Raw genomic sequence first — 21,157 nt, 5'->3', positions numbered from 1 at the left:
GCTATATCAAGCGACTCTTCCTTATCTTTTCATCAATAGAGGCCACCCCTATCTTTAAGTAAATTTCCTTATTTCAAATCCATTTTTCATAGTATTTCCCCTTATCCATCTTAACATTCCTATTTCACTTTTTGTTTCTGTAGAACATCCTAGCCTAAAACCAATTTGATTCGCAGATATTGTTGCTTTGTGTCTAACATATGCTCAATCACTCTCTCCCAAAATTTTATAATGTGACTCATAAACTTGATTATGCAGTAATTTGTATAGTTTTGAATATCTCTCTTGTTCTTGTAAATAGGAATAATAGTGCTTCTCCTCTACTTACTAGGCATTTTGTTAATACTTGAGATCTTATAAAACATGTTTGTCAACCAACATACACACATCACCCAAACACTTCTAAACTACAATTAGAATTTCATAAAGTCCCACTACTTTTCCCATTCCCTCTTCCTCAATTTATTCTTTACCTCTTTCATCCTAATTCTTCAAACAAACCTACAATTTTCAAGTTGCACCAACAAAGATTTATATACATTGGCAACGACTCTAGAAACAATACAGTAGAATGGCTAGTTGTAAACCCCAAGCGCAAGAGCATTCATCAAAGGAATTAGTGAATGTTGCTAACAGCTGGCTTCTCCTGCTTTTCATATCTTCCAAAGTGCGCCGATTCCACTCCCTCAATATAATCCACATCAGACATAATGGAACAATATTCCAAATATTTAACGAGTGCTTACCAACCCAATTGAATAAAAGATCGATAACCTTGTCGAATAGAACCCACTAAATCCCAAAGGATCTAAAACAAAGCTCCACAAATCAAAAGCAACATTGTAGTGGATGAAAAGATGGTTCACCGTCTCCCAACTATGCCGACACATGCAACACTAACTCACTTTCAATCTTCAATCACATGTTGTTTCTCTTCTTTCAAACCCTTTAATCACATTTTGTTTCTTTCCCTTCAAACCCTACTACTTGATTTGTGGGTTTCTCTATCTAATATCTCTTCTTTTCCATCTTTTAATTCAAATATCTAGTACCACTTACCTATGTATAGTGTTTACAGTCTCTCTTGGTTTAACCTCACAATCTTTACAACATCTACTATCAAATTTTTGAGTAAGAATGAATTCTATCTGACTAACGCTTGTCCCTCTTTCGAAAATAATTAAGTGTGAGACCCTTTCTTAAACCAAGTGTTCGTTGTATCAAATCATATGTTATTGCAAAGTTTAGTATAGAATCTCTTGATTCATTCAGAACTCCATATCCTTGGCCTCCATGTACTCTTTCAAAACCCTCACAATACATTTTCCAACATGATCATTGAGATCTCCTTCAATAAAAATCTTTTCCACATTGGGTAACCCTTGAATCAATTTCTCCGTGTCCTCCCAAAATATTTACTTAATGGATTCTTCTAGGCCTATGTGAGGATTTTATGCACTAACTATATTAATTTCATTTTTTTCTAAATCAAGTTTTATTAACATAATTCTATCCTCTATCTTCCTAACCTGAACGGCGTATTTTTTAAGACTTTTATCTATGATTATCCCTACCCCATATCTTTTTTATCTTTTCCCATATACCATAATTTATATCTTGTATGTTCAATTTCTCTAGAACTCTCACGTACCCCACTTAGTCTCTTGAAGAAACTATTTTTATTCTCCCCCTTAGTTATTGTATCTACTATTTTCATTAATCTTCTTGTTAGACTCGACATTCCAAGTGCATATACAAAATACAAATCCTATTTGCTTGGACCAACTTCTTTTCTTGCACTCATCAAGAGCCTTGTATCAACTGGCTGGCACTTCTTGATGTTTCCAACAAAGATATCTAGGGTTTAAATTCCCCCTCTCCCATTGTAATTATTAAATTATAAAAAATAAAAAAAAATTCTTTACTTGAACTCATCCACCTAAGTGTGGGAACTCTTGCCCATTTTCACTACACTAGAGCACCAATGTAGCATGTCACTTATGGGGGAACACCCTAGTTAACACTTGCCCACTTTTCACTGTGTCTGGGGTTCTATGTATCGTGTTGCTAGTAAGGACGTCCCAAAGTGTATATGTAGTGGATCTATTCATGAATAAAATGACTAAATTTTATGTATGAATTCGTTGAAATCGAGATATTTTCTCATTGCTAAACTTCTTACAATTTAATTTCCTCAATTCAAGTCTAATCTTTTACACTCAAAATTTTCATTATAATTTGTTGCATTCTCGAATTTAATGTGATTTATAGTGTATCATTTTTAAAATTTTATTTTATTTTATTTATAGGTAAGCTAGACATACACCCTGTGGAAACCAATGATCATATCCTCCACCTTATTCCTACAAGGGGGAGTTGTTGTTTAAGTTAGAGCTTTTTGCCCATAAATATTAAATATTGAGTACATAGCATGAAGATTGAAAAAGTAACAATTCCTTTATAACCATTGACAGTCTTTATATGAATGAAACTCTATCTTCATTGAATATTCTCTCTCAGTATATAAATTTTGAAATTTACAAATATCCTATATTAAGTTCTTACAATTGTATCCCTTATGGCAGCCATAGTCAGCTTACAATAACAGACGTTGCTCGGAAGGCTTTTCTTTACAGTGTATGTTGCTTGCTTTTTAAATAATAATTTTTTTTATCTCAAGTATATATTGTCAACTATGCCTAGTCATAATGGGTATAGATGCAAAAAATTTTGGATCTGGCAAAATTGTTGTGGTTTAACAACTTGGTTCATAAGAATCTGTTTTTTCCCTAAATGCTTTTGGGAACCTTCATCATTTCTCCAATTTTTAATTTTATTGTTGACTCATCTGTTCTACATGATTCTTATAGCATTTTATGGAAGGTCATGCAAAAAACGCTCCAATATCTCGGCTGCCACTCATCACTATGTTGGATTCTAAACATCATCTAAAGGACATTCCCGTTTGCCAGGTAACTTTGTTCATAATTTAATGATTTTGACCATAATATTTATGTTGCCTTTGCTGTAACTTGAGTATGACACCATCACTGGCAGCCATTTCATTTGGAGCTAAATTTCTTCAATAAAGAGAACCGCGTTCTTCATTATCCTGTCCGGGCTTTTTATCTAGATGGCGTGAATCTAATAGCATATAATCTATCTTCTGGAGCAGAGAGTATTTACAAGAAACTCTACACATCGGTAATTTTGAAAGTGGTTTATTCTCTGTGAAATATTATGATGGCTGTATCTTAAAAAACATATACTTTTAATACAAAGTTTTCATTAGGTCATGGTTTTACATTAGTAACTGCAACGTTGTGTGGACAATGCCACTAAGTTGTTTCTATTTTTTTCCCAGATCCCTGGAAATGTGGAATACTATCCAAAGTACATGGTTTACAGTAAAAAACAAAGCCTATTTCTTGTTGTTTATGAGTTCAGTGGTGCTACAACTGAAGTTGTGCTTTATTGGGAAAATACTGATTTCCAGGCAGCGAATAGCAAATCTAGCACAGTCAAAGGTTTGTCTATATTTGGAACTGTTTTTTTCCCCCTCTGATGTTTCTTAAAATTATCTGCCTTTTCAGCAATGTAACGAAGTAATTTTTCAAAACTGTCTTTTCTAGGTCGAGATGGTGCATTTATTGGCCCCAATGAAAATCAGTTTGCAATACTTGATGATGACAAGACTGGACTGGCTTTATATATCCTGCCAGGATCAGTTTCACAGGAAGCTAACGACAAGAATGGTGCAATGGAAGAGAACCAATCTGCCGATACTAACGTTGGTTCCATTCGGGGTCCAATGCAGTTTATGTTTGACAATGAAGTTGATCGCATATTTTCTACTCCACTAGGTGCTTGGGAAGATAGATTTTCATGTTTAATATACCTATCTATATAATGTAATATGCTGATCACATTCTTCTGTAATTGTAGAATCAACTTTGATGTTTGCTTCTCACGGGAATCTGATTGGCTTGGCCAAACTAGTTCAAGGATACCGCCTTTCAGCTGCTGATGGCCAGTATATATCGACAAAAACTGAAGGGAAAAATTCAATTAAGTTGAAAGTAAATGAGATTGTACTTCAGGTAAAATTTTCATTAAAATTTAGGACTTGCTAAATAGTGAATGATTCACTAGGGCATACATATTGTTCAAGTAGAAGCCTTGAGAAATATAGTTGGCACAGTTGTGTTGTTGGTTTTGCTAGAAAAAGCCCTGGTAGCCCTATTTATATATTTATGTTAAATTATTTGGGGAGGGGATATTTAAACTTGGACTCTCCATCGGAAACACTAGGAGGTGCTAGTTGAACTACAACGTTCTTGGTTGTCCTTGTAGCCTATATAACAAGGTACTGATAATGTATTTGTCGCTGAGCTAAAAAGCACCAGGATGGACTAGTTTTAATACATGATGTTGGGGAGGGGGGGGGGGGGTTGACTGAGGAAATAGGTGAAAAGCAAGGCTGTTTTAGAAAGGTAAGTTGCTTAAAGAAAAGAAAGAATGAACTAGCTCTTCAAGAGACACGCTCTTGGAATCATACCTCATAGGTAGAGATTTCTTGGATTCAAATGCATCTAGTTACAATGAGGGGAGTCTTGCTTATTTATAGTTACATAAGCAAGCTACTAAGTTAGTTACAAGAACCTACCATGTGATTGACCAAATCCTAGGCTATTACACTTATCACTAACAATCTTATCAACTAATTAGCTTTCTGTTACAAGAAAAAGGAACTGCTTATCATGCAACATAAGAACTAGTAAACAACTAGCTTTAAAAATGAACTATATTTTGGGGGGGGGGGGGGCTTTGATTTAGAGACAAGGGGTTCCTAAAATAATAGGTGGGAATTATGTTAAGAAGGATAATTTAAGGATTGTGGAAGGTTTGGATTTGAAATAACACAAGAAAAGAGAGAGTGGTGCTGTCCAATACCTGTGAATAGTATTGACAACTGTAAATTCAAGATTTTTAGGGTTTTTGGACGTTAATGTTTTTTGAGATAGAATTTTTGAAAATTACATGCTTCTGCTTGCTAAACAAGGTCTGGTTGAGGCTGAAAAATAACGAAATGTAGGAAAAGAGAAAAGAACCCTGTTTGGGCTTTACCCAGCCATCCAAACCATGCTTCTCGGGCCCAAGCATATATGAAGTGGGTGAGAACTCCTCTAGGAGCTGCGCGATCCCTCTGGCCTACTCATCGGCAACACCGATGTGCCCTTCTGTTTCGCCGATTCTCTTGACAGCCATGGCAGAGGCGTTGGATCAACGCCAGTGGTCTTGTGGTGGCTCTAGGAACACCTGACAACATCTCAAAAGGTCTTTTCTTGGCCAATATTCTTCAGAGACTATCCCAGTCTGGTTTTGTTGATTTGGGTGTCAGGGTGGGGATGAAGATGGAAGCAAGAGGTGCGTGAGTCTTATTTAGGGGATGGGTGATGAGATTACAAAGTCGATAGATGTTTTTGAGTTTGATCAGCCCAATTTACCGTTGATTCCATTGATGATAGAGAGTGGCTTGTTTGGGATGCGTGTTTCAACGGAGGAGGAAGTGGCTTTCTCAGAACTGGGTTCGGGTAAGGAGGAGAACTTTTCAGATTTTACCCCTCTACTCACTATTGTTCCTCTAGGTACGGCTTTGTTCGCTGATATGCACAAGGATACAGAGGTATTGGGTCTTGGCAGTACGTTGGAAATTTCTAATTGGGTGAAGCAAAGAATCCCAGGGTTTAGTAAATTGGTTGGGCTCCCTAAGTCGCCATGAGAGGTTGTGTATTGCTTATCTTCAACAGTTAGAAAGGGAGATGAAGGTTGACAAACTGAGGCAGAAGAAAGCAATTGTTAATTGAAAATTAGCCACTTCTACAAGTAAAGGGCAAAGAGAGTTGAGGAATATAATTTCCTCGGTTAATTATGATGGGAGGTAGTTTGGTTGTGTAGTAGAAACAATAGTGGGTTGTTATAGTTTTAATGAAGTTGAAAATGATTTCTTAATGTTAGAGGTTTGAATGACTCTCAGAAACATCTGGTAGTGAGAGTTTTGTTATGTGAGGGAAAGTGTGATGTAGTACGCCTTCAAGAAACAAAGCTTGCTAGCATGGATAGACAAATGGTTTGTAGTCTATGGAGTTTTCCATATGTGGATTGGGTGGCTTTGGATGCTGATTAGATGACTGGTGGATTATTGATTTTGTGGGATAGGAGGGTTTTTGAAAAGTTGGAAGTTCTGGTGGGTTCTTTCTCGGTGTCAGTCAAATGGCAAGGTGTGGGAGATGGTTTTATTTGGGCATCCACAGTGGTTTATGGCCCAAATGATAACAGTGTGAGGGGACAGATGTGGGATGAGTTGGTCGGTATTCAGAGTAGTATTGGGATATTCCTTGGTTTTGTATTGGGGACTTCAACGTTGTTCCTTTTCCAAGTGAAAGGAGGGGTGGTTCTCGTCTTACTCCGGCTAAGGAAAAATTTTCAGAGATTATTGAGGATTTGAATTTTATTGATTTGCCTTTGGAGGGAGGGAGATATAATTGGTCTAGTGGCATTGACCAACCTTCCATGTCCAGGATAGATAAAGCCCTGACGTCACATGATTGGGAGGAACACTTTCTAGATGTGATCCAACGGATTTTACAGTGACCTATTTTAGACCATTTCCCAATTCTTTTGGAGGCAGGGGGTATGGCAAAAGGGAAGATGTGGTTGACGACATATGGGTTTGTTGATAGAGTTTACTCATGGTGGAATCACCATTCTTTCTTTGGTACACCTAGTTATGTGTTTGCTAAAAAGTTGAAGGCTTTGAAAGTAGACATTATTAAGTGGAACTGTAGAGAGTTTGGCAATGTTGGTCGTCAGAAGAAGGAATTACTAGGTGCTTTAGATGTACTTGATGCTAAGGATGGGGATCTTGGACTCTCTAAGGTGAAGATCCTTGAGAGAAATGCAGTGAGGTCTCAAGCTAAGTGTCTTATTTCTCTAGAGGAGATCTCATGGAGACTAAAATTGAGGATGTTGTGTATTAAGGAGGGTGATAATAATACTAAGTTTTTCCATAAGGTGGCTAATTCCCATAGAAGGTATAACCATCTGAGTTTTTTGGAAGTGGATGGGGTGATTTATGAGAAGGGAGCAGAAGTGGCTACTCAGGTTGTTCAATCTTACAAAAGTTTGTATCAGGAGACAGAGGAGTGGAGGCCTTTGGTGGAAGAAATAGAATTTGATCAAATTGTGGGGATGGAAAGGGGCTGGTTGGAAAGGAGGTTTGAGAAGGAGGAGATTTTATCAGCTGTCCAAGAATTGGAGGGGATAAAGCTCCAAGTTCGAATGGTTTCTCTATGGCTTTTTTCAATCATTGTTGGAGAGTAGTGGAAGGAGATGTCTGATCAGAGGACTCCAGAGCCCGTGGGCCACTAAGAGAACTTTCTCCAATCTCAAAGATAGATGGGCTTATCAAACCCAGGCCCAAACTAGTTTCTTTATTACCCAACAAGGCTGAGGCATTCCTCTTGGATGGGCTCAAACCCACTGCGTTATTAGAATAAACCTTCCTTGGTACCCATTTACCAGTTTGTTGACCTCCCTTAACAGCATCCCAAGATACCCGCCTCTTCCCATATTCATTCACACTCACAGTCAGCCCTCTACCCAGCCAACGTCCCTTCCTAAAATCACGCAACTTTCCAAACTCAGCCATTTTTGAATTCAAACTAGTCTTCAAAGGATTTTTACAATTAATTCCTTCCGGGATTTTCTCCTCAATTTTATTCTTGCCATTAATATCACCTACTCCACCCTCACCACCACCCACGGCTGCCTGATGAAAACTACCAGCCTGAGTTTCAGAAACTACAACCTGAGTGTGAGATTTGTCACCTGGAATCTCCTCATTATTCGTCACGAAACCAGCCTTAATCTTATCTTTGTTAAGGGGCTGCTGATCATATTTCAACATTGCACCTGCATCGGATCTTTAACAACATCCACAAATGACCTGGTAGGATGATGTATTGGGCTCTGCTTAAATCTATACGGTACAAACTTCAACCCACCCAACGCATATTGAGCAGGTTCCAACATCCTTCGTAATTCAATCCCAAAAGTTCTCCATCCTTGTTGTAATTTACCGGCTGGAATAATGATATTTCGCCGCCGCCCACCAACCTTAAGTTCTGTCACTGATACAAACTGCCCAAAAGAATTGGACCCCCGTTGCAAAGTGTACGCAGTAGCACCTTCCCTAAGAGTGAAGAATTGCTTAGAGCTAGCCCCAATCACAATGTGTTCCAGATTCCGCAAAATCCAAAGCGCTGCACCCTTGCCCATAAACACCGATTGCATGTGGTATTTGCCTTGTTCAAAGATCTTAAGGGAGAAAACATTCCCTCCTTCCTCAACCACGAACTGAAACAACTTAAGATTCAATAAAGAAACTACGGAATCCCCCCATACTAATCCAAATACATAAAAAACTAAAACAGTATTTCTGGCTAATTCGAGGTAGTCGGGCCGCAAGGGTTGATTTCAGAAGGTGCCATATTGACTCTATATTGCTAACCAAGAAGAGTTGGTGTAGCTAGGAATGTTATGTAAAGGGGGAAAAGCAGCAAGGTGGAATTTTTTTTTTCCCCTTATTTTTGGTCAGTGGGTGGGTGAGGGGAGTTGTTTAGTAGTGGGTCAAGGGGATTCGTTGTCTCCCATGTTATTTTTGGTTATGATGGAGGTGTTTAGTAGGATGCTGAAGAGAATGGAGGGGGCAGGTTAACTTCATGGCTCTAGGGTTGATGGTAGGAGGGGTGGAGGGGAATGTGTTTTGCACCTGTTGTTTGCAGATGATACTATTCTTCTTTGTGATGTAGATGTGGAGCAGCTTCTACATGTTCGTTTGTTACTACTTTGTTTTCAGGCTATGACAGGCTTGAAGGTCAATGTGTTTAAGAGTGAAATAGTTCCTATAGGGGAGGTGAATAATATGCATGCTTTGGCAGAGATTTTGGGTTGCTGGGTTGGGTCTTTGCCAATGATGTATCTAGGCATGCCGTTGGGGGCATCTCATAAGTCCCCCCTATTTGGAATCCTATATTGGAAAAAATTGAACGGAAGTTAACCAGGTGAAAGAAGCTGTATTTGTCGAAAGGTGGTAGATTGACTCTACTAAAGAGTATGTTATCTTGCCTCCCTACTTATTTTTTTGTCTCTTTTCACTGTTCCTACTCATGTGGCTAACAAAATTAAGAAGTTGTGAAGTGATTTCTTGTGGGGCGAGTCCAAAACACATTTGTTGGGATGGGATAAGATTTGTGTGCCTATTGCCAATGGTGGATTAGGAGTTAGGAAACTTAGGAAACTAACCACTTTCAATAAAGCCTTACAAGGAAAATGGCTTTGGCGTTTCGGGTTTGAGGAAACTCGGCTTTGGAGGAGAGTTATAGCTGCTAAATTTGGGGAAGGATGGGGGAGTGGACTTCCTAGTTGGGATGATGGTGAAATTTTGGACAAATCGGTAGTGTGGGGACCTTCCTTTCCATTTGGCTTTTCCGGTCTTATACAAAAGCAAGGAGCTTACTTTGTTGACTCTTCTTTGATAAGGCAAGGAGCGGGGGATAGGAGAAGTTGGGATGTTCATTTCATTCGGCGTCCTAATGATTGGGAGGTGGTATTGGTGGATGATTTCTTTCGTTTCTTGCCGGCAAATTTACCTCTAACGCATGATGGTGATTGTATGTGATGGAAGTTGACAAAGAATGGGGATTTCAATATCTGTTCGTTTTATCATATGTTGTGTGGTTCTTCTTCCATTGTTTTTCCTTGGAAAGGTATTTGGAAGGTTAAGGCACCCCAGCATGTCTCTTTCTTTGTTTGGACAGTAGCTTGGGATAGGATTCTCGTAGGTGATAATTTGCGGATTAGGGGTTTTGATTTCGTTGACTGGTGCGTCATGTGTCGTTGTAGGGAGACACTGGATCATTTGTTGCTACATTGTGAGAAGGTGCATCATTTATGGACTTTTGTCTTTAGAACTTTTGCGATTTCGTAGGTTCTCTCATTTGGAATTGGTTGAGGAAGCATTCATCTAACATTCGGAATTTAGTTCTGTTGTGTTTGATGTGGTGCATTTGGCGGGAACGCAACCGGCGGACTTTTGAGGACTCAGATTGATCCAATTACCAGTTGCTTGCTCTTTTTACTAGTTTCCTTTTTGATTGGTCTAGGGCTTGTGGACTCACTTCTAGTGAATCTCTCCCTTTATTTCTTAGCTTTCTTTTTCTTTGTAAATAGTTTCTTTTTGTTGTTTTTGCCCTCTCTCTTTTTTGTAATCTTTACGCTTTGTGCTATTTTGCACAAAGTAGTTTTTCGAATATACATCTTTCTTACTTATCCCAAAAAAAAGAAGGATTAGGAAAACCTTGGATTCTCACCAAGGCCTTCTAGAGTATCACCTAGAAGAATTTCAATGGACTCACTACTAAAAAAGGCATAAAAAAGTGAATTTTTATTAAACTAAGTTCTCTCTAATGGTTTAAGAGTACTCTATCGAGCTTGCCTACCTATTTCCTCTATTTATTTCCTGTTCCTGCTGATGTTGCTTGCCGTAATGAAAAATTGCAGTATAAATTTTTATGGGGTGGTATGGGAGATGAGACTAATTATCATCTAGATAAATAAAATGGGCAGATGTTTGTACTCCTTTCTTTAGGTGGTTTGGGTATTAGAAGATTGAGGCTTTTTAATGAAGCCTTGTTAGGAAATTGGTTGTGGCGTTATGGCCTTGAGAGGGATGCTTTATGGAGAAGAGTGATAGAAGTATGGTAGTGAAGGAAGGGGGAAGGGGGGGGCGGGGGGGAGAATTTAATGTGGCCTTCTAGAGTCTCAAGCCACATTCTATATGAAGTTGGGGATGGAACACGGGTGAAATTTTGGCAAGACCGATGGTGTGGGGAGAGCTCTCTTGTTGTTTGTTATCCCGAGTTGTTTAGGATTTGTCGTAATAGGGAGGCTGGTGTGGCGGATTTAATGTAATTCACTAATGGAGTTCTTCACTGGGATCTACAGTTTGTACGGGCCATTCAAGACTGGGAATTGGAATCTTCGAAGTTTATGGATATCATTTATGGTATGGTTATTAAGGGGATTGGGGAGGATAAGATGCGCTGGAAACCGGATCATAAAAAGAGCTTCAAGGTTAGTACTTTTTCTTAACTTCTGGGTGCCCCTCCAAGCACTAGTGATCAGTCTTTCCCTTGGAAAATCATTTGGAGATCAAAGGCGCCGTTGAGAGTAGCATTTTTCGTATGGACTGCTACTTTGGGTAAGATTTTGACAATTGACAACTTAAGGTTGAGGAAGATAAGGATTACAGATTGGTGTTATATGTGCAAATGTAATGGTGAATCTGTTGATCACCTTTTCCTACATTGCTATATTGCTTCAGACTTATGGTCCATGGTTTTGGGTTTGTTTGGAGTTCACTGGGTGATGCCAAAATCTGTTGTTGAGCTTTCTAGTTTGTTGGCAAGGTTGGTTTGGTTGTCACCAGAATAGTCATATTTGGATGATTATTCCCCATTGTTTGATGTGGTGCATTTGGAGGGAAAGGAATAGCAAGAGTTTTGAAGACACCGAAATTCTATGCTTGATCTCAAGTTTTCCTATTTTTAGTTCCTCATTGGATTGGTTGTCAGCCACAAGGAACCTTTCTTTATTTTCTATTGTTGACTTATAAGATTTTTGTAACTGATTGTTTATCTCAGTATATTTCCTATATACTTCGGTGCCTCGTTTTTTCTTGATTTATACAATTTTATTTCAAAAAAAGAAGAAAAAAAGAGGCCATATGGCTAGCTTATCTAGTAGCAAATTCCTAACATAATTTAGAAAAGCTAAAAAATCCTAGTTAGAGAAGAGATTTCCTAATAACAAAAAAGGACTCAAACTAATCCGAACAAGGGTAAAATAAGCTAGACTCATAACCTAACAGCTACTAATTTATATGCAAATATCTCAAATCTGTGAATTACTAAAATGGCCCTAGAATTGGAATTTTCTAATATGTAGGAATTTATTGGTGAATATCATATTGGCTTTGAAAATCTTCAAGATGTGGTGAATGAGCTCTAGCTCAAACAGCATTTAATACTCTACACAGAATGGGGTCGACTGTGAGGTCTTTGGGTCAAGATGTTTTGGGTGCATGTATAACTTACTAATTGAAAAAAAAAAAAAAAATCAGCCTCTGATTGTCACACATTCTAAACAAGGTGTTGCCTTGCTTGTAGCTGTGACAAGTCTTTTTTATTTTTTATTTTTTTTGGGGGGGGTTGGGGGTGTTTGAATTTGATTATTTTCATCTCTTGCATAGTTTGTTGCATTATTATTAGTTTACTATTGAAGCTGAAATTAAGTATGCGTTGCATAATGAAAATCTTAAAGAATATTGCACATTACTTCTGATCAAGACTTTTTTATTTTTTTAAGTACACAAATTGTTAACATATGACAAGAATTAAAATAATAATAAAAAATCAAAGAATCATGGGACTAAATGACATCCCGCCACTCTATTCCCTCCACTGGGTAATGGACAGATTTCTATGAGGGTTAAATTGAGGGTAAATTTCATAATCTCAAACCCCAGCCGTCAGTAACATGTTGCTGAGATTGTGGGTTCAAGACCCACTCGATGCATGTGTAACATACTAATAAAAAGAAGGGCTTATAACCTACTAAGTCAGTTGGCATTTCTTAATGTATTAACTTTATATAGAGGGACTCCAGTTTTCATCTTTGAACTTCCACTCCCTTTTCCACATTCTTTGAAAAATTATCTCTCTCTTAATAATTAGGATATGAAGGTCTGATGCCATGTTGCCGAGAGCTATTACAGCGGTGATCGGTGATGCTATGATTGGACCAAGAGTGAGTCGTTGTTTCACATCTTGATAGGAACCTGTGGATCTAATAAAACATTGGTCCATGGAGCCGTTTTGTGCGGTTATATTTTTATATTTCCTTCTTTCTTCACCTATCAAAAAAAAAAAGAAAAGTATATGACATTCTTTTTTTGATAAGTAAATATTTTCATTAAAAACTGAATAAAAAAGTCACCCAAGTACACTATCTGTATACACAGGAAAGCAGGAGAGAACAAAAATTAGGATATGAGGTTCTAGCACATCAATCTAAGATTGAAGCCAAACAAAGTTTCCGAATTTGTGATGCTTGTATAGAGAGAGAGAGAGAGAGAGAGTGTTTACACCTTGCTGTGTATTACATATTATTCAATAAAATACAGCATAAGTAAGCAAAATGTTCCTTGTTCCACCAAAACTTATATTTTGGGGTCTTCTATGTCAAGATCTCTCTGACAGTCAATACAACACTTTTTTTTTACTGCCCTAGGGTTTATAACACTACTACCCTAACCTATAAAGCATATCACCTCTGAATTATAATGTACCAAGTAATCCCATAATGTCCCACCTTTGTGTGTGTGTGTGTGTGAGTGGGGGGTGGGGGGGGGGGGGGGGTGGAAGCAGTCAGACAAATATAAAACATACAACTCAAGACTTTGCTTGTCATGCCTCCTGTCTAACATGTTATATAATCATTATTTTTGTTGATATGGATCAATTTTCTATTTATCCTGTTATTTGATGCTGATGCATCTTGCATATAGCCTTCCTTCATTACATGCATCCCTATATTTTTCAATTGACATTACAATGACACTGTTGTGGATCCCATTCAATTAAGTGTACAAAGATCTTAAATATGCTTATTGAATCTTGCATATTTCTACTTTGATAGGTCCACTGGCAAGAAACAATTCGAGGCTATGTTGGTGGAATTTTAACTACAAAAAGGGTGCTTATAGTTTCGGCTGATCTTGAGATATTGGCAAGCAGCTCCACAAAATTTGATAAAGGGCTTCCTTCAATATCCTGAAATAAAATGGAATGAAATTCATATATATCAATATATATATATATATATATATATATATATTATAAATATATTTTATGATTGAGGTTTCAAATGCTTCTTTGAACACTTAACTAATGTGCACTTTAGATCCCTTCTATGGGTTGGGCCTGCACTTCTCTTTTCTACTGCTACTGCAATTAGTGTGCTTGGCTGGGATGGAAAAGTGAGGACCATTCTCTCCATCAGTATGCCTTATGCTGGTATGTATTTTCTGCCTCTATCCTGGAATTGTTTCCAATAACATGTTAGACCAGTCATCAGTCTAGTGTACTTTATGGTTTATAAGTTATCAATTGAAATCCTACTGTAAACCATTATCCTTCTGACCTATCAAGACAAACTTCTCTTATGCAGCTTTGGTTGGTGCTTTGAATGATCGATTGTTGCTCGCTAACCCGACAGAAATAAATCCTAGACAGAAGAAGGGGTTTGAGATCAAGAGCTGTCTTGTTGGGCTTCTTGAGCCTCTTCTTATTGGATTTGCCACTATGCAAGAAAGATTTGAACAGAAGCTTGACCTGTCAGAAATATTGTACCAAATAACATCAAGGTTTTTCTTCCCCTTTCTCAGCCTATAGATGTTCTGTCTTTCTGGAACTTGTAATTTTTTATCATCTATGAAAATTTTACATCTGCATGTTGTATAAATATTGGATTTTAAAGCCTTAATGAGTTCTGACATCTCAAGTTGTTATCTGAATGAAGGTTTGACAGCTTGCGTATAACTCCAAGGTCTCTTGATATTCTTGCTAGAGGTTCTCCTGTTTGTGGAGATCTTGCTGTGTCATTATCCCAAGCAGGCCCTCAGTTCACTCAGGTGAGTAATTGATAATATGTTGTTTTGCATGTTTTATTACCAGTATCTTTTTTTCTGAACATTTTGTAATTTTGAACTTAGGTGTTGCGGGGTGTCTATGCTATCAAGGCTCTCCGTTTTTCTACAGCTTTATCTGTTTTGAAAGATGAATTCTTGCGTTCTAGAGATTATCCAAGATGTCCTCCAACCTCTCATTTGTTTCACCGGTTCCGGCAATTGGGCTATGCTTGTATCAAGTATGCAGATTAAACAAAAATTTTGATTTAAATTTCTGATGCTGCAAATATCTTTCCTGGAAATTTATTAAATCTACTAGTGATTATCATAATAATATTTTATTTCCTAAATAGCTGTGATATTTCAACTAGTAATTTATTTTGATATATGCTTTTTTTTTTTAGTCCCATCATGAGCTGGTGTTTGAAAACAAGAGGTGCTGGAAATCCATTGTGGGGAAACTATTTAATTCTAATATGATCTCTAGGCATTCTTGTCAATTTTCTGTTCTGGTTTATGATTGTCCCTGCTAATTTCCTTTTCCTGAATATTGTTCTGTGGTTTGTCTGTAGCAATTATTTTTTTTCTTTTTTTCACAATTCATGTTGAGCTGGTGTATAAAATCCTGGCTCCTCCTTAAGTGGAACTCATGTTGGCTATGTGCTGGGGGTAGGAGTTTCTGTACTTGTGCTGTGGTTAATGGTTGTTCATGTTTCTGGTTCCATGGAAGATCTGTTATGATATTGCTGGTGACCAAATGAGATGATTACGTGTGGAAGTTAACCATTGTTTTGTTGAAGACCTTTGATAAGTGTAACGATATGCATACAGAGACATATATGTGCAATAGGTAGTAAGTTAAGACTTGAGAGGTATATGAACGAAAGCATTTGGGAGAAATCAATTTTGTAAGATCCATACTGCGCTGGGCATACTGGATATCTATACTTTGGCCTAAGGGGTAGTGTACATGAGATTTTTTTATGGAAGTTATTGTTTGTTTTCATACCTGCCATTTTGTTATTCTTTTCCTTGTTAATGCTTTCTATTCTGTTATGTATTTAGGGGGCAAACATCAAGGTCATTGGCAGATAAAATGTATATAACTCTGGAAGGATGTTAATGAGAATTCATTTTTTGTTAGTAAATTTGAAGATTACCGACTAAGATTAGTTTATTCTTATTCTTGGAATCTTGTTCATGAGCTATTCTTGTGCTAAGCATCATATTATTTTTATGGTTAATGCTGCTCTGTAGTTAATTTGTGGCCCTATTTTTATAATGTAAATGTATATAACTCTGGAAGGATGTTAATGAGAATTCATTTTTTGTTAGTAAATTTGAAGATTACTGACTAAGATTAGTTTATTCTTATTCTTGGAGTCTTGTTCATGAGCTATGCTCATGCTAAGCATCATATTATTTTTATGGTTAATGCTGCTCTGTAGTTAATTTGTGGCCCTATTTTTTATAATGTAAATGTTAACGACAGCAACATTGTATGAGCACCTCTGATTTTTTTAAAGTTTCTTTATATAGGAGATTCATAGACTCAAGAATGGAAGTGGAGTGATCATTTTTTTTTAACTTACTGTGGTCTGGGGTTTTGGTTTTCTAAATTACAATGAAATTGCAGGTTTGGTCAGTTTGACAGTGCAAAAGAAACTTTTGAAGTTATAGCAGACTATGAAAGCATGCTTGATCTGTTTATATGCCACCTTAACCCCAGTGCGATGCGGCGTCTTGCTCAAAAATTGGAAGAAGATGGCACTGATTCAGAATTAAGGAGATATTGTGAAAGGATTTTAAGAGTCCGCTCTACTGGATGGACACAAGGCATTTTTGCCAACTTTGCAGCTGAGAGTATGGTTCCCAAAGGACCTGAATGGGGTGGTGGGAATTGGGAAATCAAAACCCCAACCAACTTGAAGAATATTCCTCAGTGGGAGCTAGCTGCAGAAGTGATGCCATACATGAGGACTGATGATGGTCCTATTCCATCCATTATTACAGATCACATTGGTGTGTACCTGGGTGCAATTAAAGGAAGAGGCAACATAGTAGAAGTAAGGGATGATAGTCTGGTTAAAGCCTTTACACCTGCAGGTGGTGACAAGAAGCCAAATGGACTTCAAATGTCTTCAGTTAAAAACATGCCTAATAAATCCAATGGAGTGCCTGATGATAATTCTAAGGGTGAGTCCTTGATGGGTCTGGAATCCCTTGGCAAACAGTTTGCCAGTTCCACTACTGCAGATGAGCAGGCTAAAGCAGAAGAAGAATTTAAGAAATCGATGTATGGTCCTGCTGCTGATGATAGCAGCAGTGATGAGGAGGGAGTATCAAAAACTAAAAAGATACACATTAGGATACGTGACAAGCCAATAGCATCTGCTACAGTGGATGTGAATAAGATTAAAGAAGCAACAAAGCAATTGAAACTTGGTGATGGATTAGTTTTACCCATAAGTAGGACCAAGTCATTAAGCAGTGGATCGCAGGACCTGGGGCAGCTTTTATCCCAACCTTCTGCTACCAGCGGAATGGTGACTGCTCCTGTAGTGTCTACCCCTGTTGATCCGTTTGGCACTGACTCATTCACACAGTCCACAACAGTATCACAGCCTGCTTCTATAATTAGGGGTGCAGGGGTTACAGCTGGACCTATTCCGGAGGACTTTTTCCAGAATACAATACCTTCTTTCCAGGTTGCAGCCTCACTGCCTCCTCCTGGAACTTATCTTTCAAAATTGGATCAAGCTTCTCAAGGGGTTGAAAACAAGTTAACACCGAACAAGGTTAATGCATCTGAAGCTGATATTGGTCTTCCTGATGGTGGTGTTCCTCCTCAAACCACCCAACAACCTGTTGTGTCATTTGACACCGTTGGACTTCCTGATGGTGGTGTCCCACCGCAATCCTTGGGTCAAGCAGCTGTCCTACCAGTGTCTCAGGTTCAGGCAGGTCAGGTGCCGCTTTCTTCACAACCTCTTGATCTTAGTGTCCTTGGAGTTCCGAGTTCTGCAGATTCAGGAAAACCTCAGGCCCCTTCTGCTTCTCCCCCATCTTCTGTGCGTCCTGGACAGGTAAATATAGACATGCATACATATATGTTGAAGCGCAGGTAAATATAGACATGCATACATATATGTTGAAGTGCAGGTAAATATAGACATGCATACATATATGTTGAAGGACAGGTAAATATAGACATGCATACATATATGTTGAAGTGCGTACATATATACATATGTACATGCACACACTCGCATATAAAAATACTCTTTCCCACAGTTTGTACAAGTGTACAACAAAAGCAACCAAGCTTTAGTTCCAAATTTTTTGGGGTTGGCTATGGATCCTCACAGATTAAGTCGGGGTTGGCCACATATATTCTTTTCCACCATTTTATTCTATCCATAATCATACTCTTAGTTGCTTCCTTAATTGACATATTTTTTTGGTTAGTTCTATTAGTGTTATTTTTGGTCTTTCTCTGCTCTTTTTTTAATCAGTAAATAAAAACTTCATTAAAAAGAAAAGAAAAGAAAAGAAAAAGAAGAAAATTCCTTGATACACAGGATGTGTACAAGGAAAGCAAAAATCTAAAACTGAGGGTATGTCAAGACCACTCAAAGCAGTCCTCCATTCAAACAAAGACCGAAGGAAAATGCGCTTCAACTCAATGATAGGACGCTCCTCCCCTTTAAAGATTCTGTTTTTCCATTCTCGACATATGTTCCACATAATAAACTATGGAATAACATCCCAAACAGCTGCTGACCTAAGTCACCCAACACCTCTCAACAAACAAGCAAGCAAACTCAACCACTTGTTTAGGCATAACCCAGGAAAATACCAAACAAGCTAAATACAAAGGACCATCAATTAGAGGCAAAAGGACAATGAATGAGTAGTTGGTCCACTGATTCCCAATCATTTTTACACATACAACAGCTGTTAACAACACAAATATTTCTCTACATCAAATTATCCAAGGGAAGGGGTGATTACCTCTGTCAGATAAGATTGAATAGAACAACTTCACTTCAAAAGAGCCACTCCGGGCAGCTACCCACACACAGCCTTTTTTATTCTCTCAACTTGAATCAACTCACTCTCTTTCAAATTAGTATGGGCAGAAAATGAAGTTCTAAAGAATAGGAAATTCTTACCTTTTTTTTTTTTAATTGGAGATTATTACTTACCACATTACCTCATATGATTTTTTATAACAGTGGACAAAAACTACCAATTATTGGTAATGTTAATTAAATCATGTAGTAACCTATAAAGTGTTTAGGAAACTACATTTTTTTCTTTTCTTTTTTTAAAAATGATAATATAAATTCATTAAAAAAGCGCAACATACAGCGCTATCCTTGTACAGAGGATGTATACAAAAGAATAGAAAAAAGAAACAGAGAGAGAAAAATTAGTGACTGACGAGTAGATCATTTAAAAAGTCCACAAGAGTAGCTGTGGAGAAAGTATAAAATTGGAAATTTCACTTGAAAAGCATCTTCAGAAAGAGAAGCTTAAGATGTGGCAAGGGTAACTCCTTTCCCTCAAAGTTACGAAGATTCCTCTCATTCCAAATGCACTACATGAGGCATGAAGGAGATGCTCCCCAAACGCCCCCACTCCTATGGTTGCTCAACTTCCCCTTCCAAGAATCCAACGGAGCAAATACTAAATTGGGCATTACCCAAGTGACACCAAATAAGCATTGCAATAACTGCCACAATTCCCTAGCAATGGGGCAATGTAGAAGATGGTCCACTGACTTCCCATTGGATTTACACACTCAGCACCAATTGGCAACTATAATTTTTATTTAAAATTCTTTTTCCTTTTTTTCCTGTGATCTGAAAAGGTTGGGAAGGGGGGGCGGGTGTTGTTGAGAAAGTTTGCAACAGAGAGGCTTTTTACTTTGAGCTGGTACATGTGAAGGGGAAGCTTTAAGAGAATGGAATTTTTTGACATTTAATCCATTGTCTTTTCTTTCCATATGTATGCTTAGTTTTATCTAGCTTGCCTCATTCATTCTAATTTCAAGTCTTTTCTCATATCAGGTTCCCCGTGGTGCTGTTGCTCCCATATGTTTCAAGACTGGACTTGTTCATCTTGAGCAGAATCAACTTCCAGATGCATTATCTTGTTTCGATGAAGCTTTTCTTGCACTAGCTAAGGATCAGTCTCGTGGAGCTGATATTAAAGCTCAAGCAACCATCTGTGCTCAGTACAAGATAGCAGTTACTCTTCTTCAGGTATTGTCATCTGTATTCAACTTTCAAACGGATTATGTACAATGAGCTATTATTTCTTGAGGCCAAATGGACTGTAGAACTGCAGGATTTCCTTTAGTGTTGTTTGGAACTGTCTTCCTTTTAATGATGCTTCCATATTGATTTTAAGATTTGTGAACTGATGCGAATTGTGTCCTACTCCTATCTAGCAGTAAAAGACTAAAGGCACTTTGCACATTGAAGGGGTGGGTCTTAGGGTTTATTCTAACTATTCATCAGAAAGTATTTTTGTAACTGATTTGGGAAGCACTAACCTTTACAGCCAGATTTGGGCATAATCAGACAATTGGAACAGTCTAGAACAGTCATTAGATTATTCTGACCCCACTTAAAGATGCCATTCTGGGTGGCCAACTTTTATTGAGTAGAAGAAAGCTTAATAAGTGTAAAGCATTCCATATGCAGAGTGATGTCACTGTTATAATCTTTTTCAGAACCCACTTGAAATTATAGTGTATGTTGTTGTGCTATCTATTTTGACTACTGCTCATTCCGCATACTTTCTGATTGGGGTAAATGTTAACATGATCTGGGTGTTTCATGTTTTGAGATCTAACCAGGGCTTAAAAGAGTTGGTTTATGGTGGATAGCATATTATTCCAGCTGGCTTAACTGTTGAAGTCTCTTTTTCCTATTCCTGCTGATGTAGCTCTTTGGGAGAAATTACAATGAGATTTTCTGTGGAGGGGTTTATGTGAGAAATCTAATTTCCATTTGGTGAAATGGGACAAGTTATGCGGGCCTTGTCAAAATGGTGGGTTTACTGTTAGGAAAATCAGATTATTCAATGAAGCACTATTAGGAAAATGATTGTGGCATTTTGACGTGGAGAGGGAAGCTTTTCAGAGAAGGGTTATAGCTCTGAAGTATGGCTCTATGGAGGGGGGCTGGTGCACGAAGGCAGCCCATGGTGCTTATGGGGTGAGCCTTTGGAGATACATTAAGAAGGGGTGGGACACTTTTTGTGTTCTATCAAATTTGAGGTGGGAGATGGGTCTAATATAAAGCTCTGTACGGATGTTTGGTGTGGGGATTC

At 37.9% G+C, this 21,157-nt stretch overlaps 1 protein-coding gene and 1 non-coding gene across 2 annotated transcripts in view; both read left to right on the top strand.

The window, feature by feature from the left end:
* Nucleotides 1-21,157, top strand: part of LOC142624046 (uncharacterized) — a 40,848-nt gene that overhangs the window by 18,091 nt on the left and 1,600 nt on the right. Inside the window, exons 12-24 of the mRNA XM_075797546.1 lie at nucleotides 2,586-2,637; nucleotides 2,871-2,972; nucleotides 3,058-3,204; nucleotides 3,365-3,527; nucleotides 3,633-3,863; nucleotides 3,946-4,100; nucleotides 13,822-13,950; nucleotides 14,081-14,198; nucleotides 14,353-14,548; nucleotides 14,704-14,815; nucleotides 14,897-15,051; nucleotides 16,449-17,898; nucleotides 19,888-20,082. Of these exons, the coding sequence (XP_075653661.1) occupies nucleotides 2,586-2,637; nucleotides 2,871-2,972; nucleotides 3,058-3,204; nucleotides 3,365-3,527; nucleotides 3,633-3,863; nucleotides 3,946-4,100; nucleotides 13,822-13,950; nucleotides 14,081-14,198; nucleotides 14,353-14,548; nucleotides 14,704-14,815; nucleotides 14,897-15,051; nucleotides 16,449-17,898; nucleotides 19,888-20,082 (3,205 nt within the window). The remainder of the gene's footprint in view (nucleotides 1-2,585; nucleotides 2,638-2,870; nucleotides 2,973-3,057; nucleotides 3,205-3,364; nucleotides 3,528-3,632; nucleotides 3,864-3,945; nucleotides 4,101-13,821; nucleotides 13,951-14,080; nucleotides 14,199-14,352; nucleotides 14,549-14,703; nucleotides 14,816-14,896; nucleotides 15,052-16,448; nucleotides 17,899-19,887; nucleotides 20,083-21,157) is intronic.
* On the top strand, nucleotides 12,866-13,014 carry LOC142626544 (small nucleolar RNA snoR2/U65). The gene has a single exon (XR_012842540.1). It is a non-coding gene; the product is annotated as a small nucleolar RNA snoR2/U65 (small nucleolar RNA).

This window comes from Castanea sativa, chromosome 2 (genome assembly GCF_040712315.1).
Source record: "Castanea sativa cultivar Marrone di Chiusa Pesio chromosome 2, ASM4071231v1".
Taxonomy (NCBI): domain Eukaryota; kingdom Viridiplantae; phylum Streptophyta; class Magnoliopsida; order Fagales; family Fagaceae; genus Castanea; species Castanea sativa.
Note: the sequence above shows the minus strand (reverse complement) of the source record. Positions and strands in the feature narration are given on the sequence as shown.